The sequence below is a fragment of the Nerophis ophidion genome, linkage group LG03 (genome assembly GCF_033978795.1).
Source record: "Nerophis ophidion isolate RoL-2023_Sa linkage group LG03, RoL_Noph_v1.0, whole genome shotgun sequence".
Classification (NCBI taxonomy): Eukaryota; Metazoa; Chordata; class Actinopteri; order Syngnathiformes; family Syngnathidae; genus Nerophis; species Nerophis ophidion.
In genome coordinates this window covers 40,023,878-40,032,949 of record NC_084613.1, presented here as the reverse complement: position 1 = coordinate 40,032,949, position 9,072 = coordinate 40,023,878, and the positions used below count along the sequence as shown (strand labels likewise).

General features: G+C 38.0%; 1 protein-coding gene across 3 annotated transcripts in view; it reads left to right on the top strand.

Annotated features, from left to right (window-relative positions):
* ubr1 (ubiquitin protein ligase E3 component n-recognin 1) overlaps nucleotides 1-9,072 on the top strand; it is a 58,942-nt gene that overhangs the window by 8,656 nt on the left and 41,214 nt on the right. For all 3 annotated transcript variants that reach the window (XM_061895148.1, XM_061895150.1, XM_061895149.1), the window contains exons 4-11: nucleotides 970-1,080; nucleotides 4,352-4,479; nucleotides 4,557-4,695; nucleotides 4,821-4,883; nucleotides 6,854-6,977; nucleotides 7,114-7,221; nucleotides 7,308-7,396; nucleotides 7,472-7,570. In XM_061895148.1, coding sequence (XP_061751132.1) covers nucleotides 970-1,080; nucleotides 4,352-4,479; nucleotides 4,557-4,695; nucleotides 4,821-4,883; nucleotides 6,854-6,977; nucleotides 7,114-7,221; nucleotides 7,308-7,396; nucleotides 7,472-7,570 — 861 coding nt within the window. The remainder of the gene's footprint in view (nucleotides 1-969; nucleotides 1,081-4,351; nucleotides 4,480-4,556; nucleotides 4,696-4,820; nucleotides 4,884-6,853; nucleotides 6,978-7,113; nucleotides 7,222-7,307; nucleotides 7,397-7,471; nucleotides 7,571-9,072) is intronic.

Sequence of the window (9,072 nt, the reverse complement as noted above, 5' to 3'; positions counted from 1 at the left end):
GGTGAACAAGGCGATGGGTCAAATACAGAGGACACATTACACCACACCTAGTGTTTGTGAGACAATCATTGGTAGTTTAACTTCAACTTAACTTAACATTAAATTAATTATTAATAATTATTTTCATGGTTGATTTCCTTTCATTATTATGACCTTACTTCTATAAAAGATAGTAGGTTTTTTAGCAATATTTAAACTTTATTCTTTAAAAAAAAAAAAAAAAGTAGTTTATCGTATTTAGTGTTTGGTAATATTGCACATTTATTGTTGTAAAATACGGAAAGTATTTTCAGATAATATTTAAATATTTGTTTTGTAAAGTGTATTTTTCCCCCACAAATATTTCAAGTGTATTTTTGTAAAATTGGTTCTACAAATATTCATTGCAGAGCCAAAACAGACAGCCTTGATTGATTGGAACTTTTATTAGTATATTGCACAGTACAGTACATATTCTGTACAATTGACCACTAAATGGTAACACCAAAATAAGTTTTTCAACTTGTTTAAGTCGGGGTCCACGTTAATCAATTCATGGTAAACAACATTCATACTCACATTCACACATTTAGGCCACTCAACCTTTTTCAGGTGCATGTCTTTGGAGGTGGGAGGGAGTCGGAGTACCTAGAGAGAAACTAATTATTGCAGAATTATGAGTTTCTTGTAACGTTTGTACTTTCTTATCATATCATTCGTTTTTTGTAATATTATGACTTTATTGTAAAACTATGAGTTTAAATAATATGTGTATGATATTCTGGTAAACTTTATACATTTTTGAAAAATTACAAATTTATTGGATCATTGCATATCAAATCTGTTCACATGGGAAAGCATCTTTGTATAACCACTGCCAGCTACTGTAAGTATCTATTAATGTCAAGCGCCGGTTAATCATGTTAGGTCTAGAAGTACACTTATCTTATTTCATGTTTGGATTACACACTAACATATTTCTTTCCTCAGATGCATGCCTCATCAGGTGGGGGCTTCTGTGACTGTGGGGACGTGGAAGCTTGGAAGATTGGTCCGTCTTGCTCCAAACACGACCCAGAAGCAGACACCGCCATGGTAACGGTAAGTTACGTTATAGAGCAGAAAGAAGCATGTGGGAGGAGCGACCGACTTGACCCATCCTGTGTCAGTGAAGCTCAGAATGCGTAATTTTCCATCTTAGCCCGAGAGAGCCTCTCTCTTGGCAATATGCTGGTACACTTTGACCAATTGCGAGAACCACACTAAAATAGGCTTAGATAAACCCCCCTTTTCTTTGCGAGAATAATGAGTCACTCATAAGGGGTAACGGTACACAAAAATTTCGGTTTGGTACGTACCTCGGTTTAGAGGTCACGGTTCGGTTCATTTTCAGTACAGTAAGAAAACAACAAAATATACATTTTTGGGTTATTTATTTACTTAATTTGTAAACAATGGCTTGATCCTTTTAACATTGGGAACACTATAATAATTCTGCCCAAGTTAATCCACATTAAACTGCCTCAAGTTGTATCTTAGATTAAATAAAATGACACAACTTTTCTTCATATAAAAAGTGTAACATTAAACAGTTTCAAGTCAACTCATCATGCTTAATTTATTACAGCATTGGAGAAGCCTGTAGTTTATTTTTTTATTATATAAATGTTATATTTGTATCACTGTGATGAGGTGGCGACTTGCCCAGGGTGTACCCCGCCTTCCGCCCGATTGTAGCTGAGATAGGCACAGCGCCCCCCGCGACCCCAAAGGGAATAAGCGGTAGAAAATGGATGGATGGATATATTTGTATCAATATGTGATAGCAGGGACCCTGACATTCAAAACTAGGCTGCTACAATAAACTTAAAGTTAAAATACCAATGATTGTCACACACATACTAGATGTGGTGAAATTATTCTCTGCATTTGACCCATCACCCTTGATCACCCCCTGGGAGGTGAGGGGGAGCAGTAGGCAGCAGCGGTGCCGCGCCCGCTAATCATTTATGGTGATTTAACCTCCAATTCCAACTATTAATGCTCAGTGCCAAACAGGGAGGTAATGGGTCCAATTTTTATAGTCTTTGGTATGACTCTGCCGGGATTTGAACTCACGACCTACCGATCTCAGAGCGGACACTCTAACCACTAGGCCACTGAGTAACTAATGATTAATGTAACTATAGCTAAAAATAGTACAATAGAAATAGGAGAGACTATTCATCCATAAACACCATGGAGTTCATGTAGGCTTTATGATGCACTTACATTATATACACTATCAGAGACAGAAACTCTTCATTTAACATAATGTCCTCTTTTGCTGCTTCAACACACTTCAATCAACATTGTCCGTAACACACACACACTCACACACACACACACACACACACACGCACACACACACGCACACACACACACACACACACACAAACATGCACACACACACACACACACACGCGCACACCGCAAAATGAGCTAACGTTACGCTAAAAGCTAACTAACCTTCACCTAAAGCCAGGACTGCGAGTGGGCTGAGCTGCAGTTTGTTTCTAGAAAGTCAACGGGCTCATAGTGATGTTTAGAAAGTAGTTGACTTGGAAGTGTTCAGTATAATTTGGGGAGAGTCCGTTGCTCCCCTGCTAAAGACCTATCTGCTCGATGCGGAAGCGCTGACTAGATGCGCTCTGAATACGCACTGCTGATTGGCTTGTTAACGCTACTGTGGTAACCAATCAGATGGTTGTGTGGTAGGGACAATGCAGGGTGCTGTGCAGGAGACAGAGGCAGAACGGAGCGGAGCAGCTTGGGACTTTAGCAATGGCGGCTACTTGATATGTTCATGTGGAACGCGTTCGGTAGTCCTCCGCACCGAACTGGAACCCCCATACCAAAACGGTTTAATACAAATACATGTACCGTTACACCCCCAGTCAATCGTCATCTAAACAGAACTCTAACAAGATTCTAGCTATATTCTATTTAGAATTCATTAAAAAAAGAAAAATGTGTTCTTCTCTTATGAAAGCATTGTGAATGGTAGGAAAAAATCCCCTTTAAGATCTTGTAGCCCTGATACAATTGTGCCTAAATAACAGGTGCTTCCTTGAACAGGAGACATGGCGAGCATCAATTTGTCTCATTGTCCCTCCATAATGAAACAACATGGTCTTCACACACAGCATGGAGTCACTGTATTTACAGTGTGGTAGATTCCAGCGTTTTTTCTCACACAGCAGTGCGATGACGTAGGGAGGGTACCAATATACAGAGGAGCTGTATGTTTGTTTCACCTATGTGTTAAGTTTTAGGCTTTTGTATGACATATTTGGCTGCCAAGTAGAATGTTTTCTCGCACAGGCCCATATACAGTACATATTTTAACCATGCTACTGACACAGGAAATTGATTCTGCAGATGTTATTACAGGCGAGATGAATAAGGATACAGTGATATATCTTAAATGTGTCTTACTACTTATGTTTTGCTACTAAGTTTGTCTATGTGTGGAATACCATTAACATATCTGAAACGGGTGCCCAATCTGTATTTTTTAAACCAAGTCCAAACTGGTACATTAAAGGAGACCAACGACAAATGTTGTCTTTTCTGAATTATACATGTTGTTACAATGTTGGATACTTGTGTCAAACAAAGCCAAATCATCAAATCATAACTTTCACGCATTTGGGCGTAAGCTTTCAAGCAATTTTGGATGCCTTTTTTTGTGGGGTTTTGCAGCTTGCTATGTCGCAATGTCACTGTAAGGTTGAAGCACCTATTTAGACTTTTAAGTAAAGCTCTACCTTCTCTGCTTCAGGCCATGAGGAAATACAAAAAAGGTAGGATAAAGTATTATTTTTTCTTACCGGTAATCTTGGCACATGCATGATTACATGGACATGCGACATGCATTGACATAAATGCTGCTAAAACCGTTGTTTTTATGCACTCTCTGATCAGAAAGTGTGCAGGATACTTAATGTTGTCAACGTGTCAATCTATATAACTTTTATTTTTGGCCGTATTTGTATATTTTAACAGTGTACATTTTCAAAGGAATAAATATGATACTTTTAGAGAGGGTGGGGCGTGGTTTCATTTGCAATCTGAGAATCCTTTCAGGATTGAACATCTTGCAGAAAAACTCAAAAAATGGTTTATAAATGTGCATGATTGAAACCAAAGCACATCTAATACATATTATCCAGACCACAAGAAGTGTTTTAAATGTAAATTATAATCCTCATCGGTCCTCTTTAAAGGAAAATGTACACTTTGCGGTCGGGTACTCCTGCTGACTTAAAAACCAGTCCCATTAAAGTAGTGCGTTTTGGTACCAATTCTTGTATCTTTCTTGTCTCTGCAGGATGAGTGCACATTGGAGCCCGAGTTGAGTGATCGGGCCGAGATTCTCTTCCGCGTATTGCTGAACTACTACACAGAATTCCTGGACTGGGCGGAAGACCGTCACCTTTCACATCAACTAAAACCTGAGTAAGTCTCACCTGAATTTCACACAAGGTCATTGAGCGAAACAACAGCCTTAACAAAGCATTTCTGCTTGTGTGCAGCGAAAGAGACAACTCATACTTCTGTGTGCTGTACAACGACGAGCACCACTCGTACGACCATGTGATCTACACTCTCCAACGGTCCGTTAACTGTGACCAGGCAGCAGCGCAGACTCACACAGTTCTTATTGACAAGGAGGTATAACTCAGCTTCTTATTGCATTTTTACCAGCTAGTGAGTTTCCATCATTTCCTCACTATGACTGTCAGATGAGCACATACAGTATAAGTATAACCCAAACATGTATTTGCTATACTGCACAGGGTCGGCGGGCCGTAAAGAGAGGAAGTCTTGAGTCGTGCCAGCAAGCCAAAGACCTCATCAAGGTAAATACAGGTCACAGAGGTAGATACTGTACATAAAATGACACAAAAGCACAGACTTCTGCCACAGACAAACAATTCAACCTAATAAATGGACAAATAAGGACTCCAGTCCTGTAAATGGCGGAAATACGTTAAGCACACCAATCCAGCAATTTTTTAGGTAGAATCTGATGGTTGTTTTTATACAAAAACTGCATTTAAAATACAACCTCCTGCTTCAACCTTTAAAATTCAATTTAATGGAAATTTATACATATTTTTGTGCAATACTAATAACTAAATTAGTTCAACATTTGGCCATGCTACACCTGTCGCACAACAGGCTTTGTAAATCTGTTATGTAGAATACTTGTTGCGTCATGGATACAACATAACCTCTTGCCTTGCCCACTAATGTGAATTGTTGTGGAAATTGTTTGTTTTTGCTTAGTACTACTACTAACTGATTGACCCTTTCTGTGAAATACAATCTTACTTGTAACCCCTCCATGACAATGTTTAATTAGTACAAATTGGGACAATGTTTAGTAGAAATTGATTATGTATTGTGCATGATTTTAAGTAGGCATTTTTTTAATTAATTAATTGAGATCTAGACATGATACTTTGTCACATGCTTGAAATCTATGGTAAAGTAGTATTAGTGTTAGTATTGATTTGTATTTGTTGTAATCTGTTATATATATGTTGTGTATACATATAACAATGCAAGTGTCATATTTTGATTCAGCCAACTGTAAATAAAGTATGACACTTTTTCCCCATGATTGCCTTCTACTTTATTAAAGTTTTGTATTATTCGTTAAAGCTGTCATACAAACTACATAGATAGCAAACTAGAAATGTAATTAAAAACATAACATGTTATCTTACGCTTGGTCGTCCTTTGTTATTTCTTTTGACTAACAGCATTACACTGACCAACAAACCTTTACCTTTTGATCCCCCATTCTACCTGACTTAAGCAGACTTTTCTGTGAACTTGTTGAATGTATTTTGTTCCCAAAAGTTTGTAGTAGCAAATTACCACTGATCAAAACAAGGGCTGTGCTGATTAACAATTTTGCCCTCTGATTCCAATCCAATTTTATTGTCTTTTTTTAACAAGAGAAAAGTGGTTCATGATGAACAATAACTAACCATAAGCAAAACTATTATTTGCTCCCATTGAAATAATTGGGGTTTTGCCCTCAAAGCCTTCCCGTATCTAAAGACTTACTCTCTAAGTTTGTAAAAAAATACAAAAACTATTTCACAACAGGATTTTATGATATGAAAAAAAAATATCAATCTAATCACTCACGTATTGTTTATATACCTAGGGCAGTCTAAAAAGATTTGGCCGGCGGCCGAAAGCTGACTGCATGTAAAGTAATAATATATATACACACACATAGGCTGTACATATAAATTTGTACATAAATACATATCAAATTGATATATAATATACATATATTATTTTCTGCTATTTGGGGTGAGTATTACTATCTTAGAAGCAGCTTGGCACTGTGGCTAGGCGACACGTTTGTTGAAGCTTGCTCTCAAATTAGAGCTGTTGGGATGCACTATCGTGCAATTCATGCAACGAGTCCCTAAGTTTTATTGTGCCTGCCTGAGCATTCATTCCTTTTGAAGAAATCTTTCACGTGAGTACAATATTTAGCCACGTAATCATTGAGACAAAACTGTGGTAAAGATCAGCTCGGCTTGGCAGCTAATCGCCAATCATACAAAAAAACGCAAATATTAAGATCCGATCTGATCCCGATCCATCTCTAATTAAAATATAATTTAGCCCTCTCAAATAAATTTTTTTGGGACTCATGTATGGTATTTTTGTGTAATTCTAATTACTGTAACAAAGTACAGCAATGACAACCAAACCTCTCGTCTTGTTAGATTAGCATGAATCCGTATTCGGTGTTTTACATTACATTGACTTTAAATGTGATCATGTGTTTGTCTTGCAGTCCAACTCAGAGCACATTTCCCTGCAGCCTCTGCGTGTGGAAGTCCTGCACTCGGCCATCATGGCTCATCAAACATTTGCCCTGCGCCTCGGCTCCTGGTTCCAAAAGATCATCGGTTATTCAGGTTCTGCCGTGTTCGTCATTACTGTGTATATAAATTGCGTACATATGTTAAGTGTACCTTTGGTGATACAGTATTGTGCTCACTGCTCAGTTGTTCATGCTTGGTTTTACCTCACGTGATCTTGTTTGTTGTGCAGTGGGCTTCAGACAGGCCTTCTGCAGGGTGGCACTAGAGCCTAGCAAAGAGCAGAGCAGCCTGTGCTGCATCAGCAGACTCATGTTGCTTGATGCCAAATTGTACAAAGGTAAATTGCACTGACATCAGTCAGTGGTCATGAGTTTTATGACTGAATGTGCTGACACAGAAATGTTCCTTTTTATTTTCCTACAGGAGCTCGCAAGATGACACATGATCTGATTTTCTGTAGCATATTAATGGAGACTGAATTCAAGAGGCTGTTTGCAATTGAATTCACAAAGGTAAAATAATTAATGTTATAAATCAAAGAGAGGCTGTTTTTTTTAACATTATCTGTTGATATATGGTATTCTCAGCTTTATAAGGATCTTCAGAATAACTTCATCGATGACGATCATGACAGGAGTATTTCCATCACTGCACTCTCTGTTCAGATCTTCACTGTGCCCACACTGGTGAGTGTACGCACACGTTCTAAAATCATGCAGAATAAGATAAAGTAAATAAAAAATGGTACCTCGATTTTCAGATGCTCCACTTTTTGTTGGATTCAGTTTCCAACATAAATTTGGGCCATAATTTTGCCCTGGTTTTTGTATACTGTCTTGGTTATTGTACGGCCAAATATGGTTCATGGCAAAATCGTCTGTTTGCCAACAAATAATTTCACAGAATTGAGTGCCAAAACACAGAATCCCATGTGTTGGTGACACATTTTTTTTAAATTTAGACCTCTGTAAAAAAATCCACCATGGATTCAAAGAATGTTACAAATACAATCACGTTGATAAAGAAGCTGTTAAACTATTGAACCGAAAAAAGAACTCGTAGTAAAGCACGAAGTTGGCGTCCCCTTGAATCTTCCCTCCCCTATTCCCTCTTCTGCTCAATGGCGTGTTCGCCAACAAAAGTCTTCAATAAATGTGACTTTAATTGTTTATATATCCATTTGATCTGTCATATATATTTATTTTGCATTGTTTTCAAAAGGGAATAAGCGGTAGAAATGGATGGATGTTTTCTACATGTAGGCATGATACTCGAAACCGGTTTTCCTGGTTATTCGATAAGAAAAGAACAGAGTCCTCGGACTCAAACCCCTTTTTGATAACCGGTACCCGTTATCGAGACCACTAGGTAAAGAAAAATAGTTGATTCTTTATTCGAATCCGTCCCGACCAGAAATGCTCCGTGAGACATCACAAGAAACGACGTCACGTAGCTCAGTCATTAGGCGCAGATAGCGAAAGCAGGGAAACAACGAACGGGAAAAAGCGCTCCAAGGTGTAATGAAGTTCAAAACAAAAGATATAATCCAATGAATAACTTTACTGACAGATTTGAGCAGTGTACAAACACATGACCAACACTTTTACGACCAACCGGAAACATAGCAACCAGGCTAGCAACGCACCTCCTTTACGGCAGCTGTCACAACGTTCTTAAAGCAACCGCAGCACATACATATATATACAACATATCCCCCTTTTTTAACTTTTGTTTTTCTTTCCTTGTAAACAAAGCAAAATCACAATGTATATGTGTTGTCAGTCTAATTTCAAATAATGCAGACGAGGCGTGTTGGCTGAGTTCTTGACGTTTACTGTCGGGTGACGACATGCAACAACACTTTTCGGGGCTACCGCGCATGCTCGTCACTCCCGTTGCATGCTGCTTAGTGTAGTCGTTATATTCCCTAGCTCATAAAGAAATAATGTTAACTCAATAAAGTGTATTTCTTTTTTTAGCTTTAATTTTTCATATTTTAGCATTGTAACCACATTTGCAAACAACTTTTCTCTTCATAGAATTTTCTTTCAATAAAGAAATAAAGTGCAAAAATGTCAAAGCATCATAACAAACAGTTAAGTCAAATAGTAGCAGAAGTGCACTTTTTGGAGAGCTGTATTATTTTTAGTTTTGTGCCCAAGGGACTGATTTTATTTAACACTATATT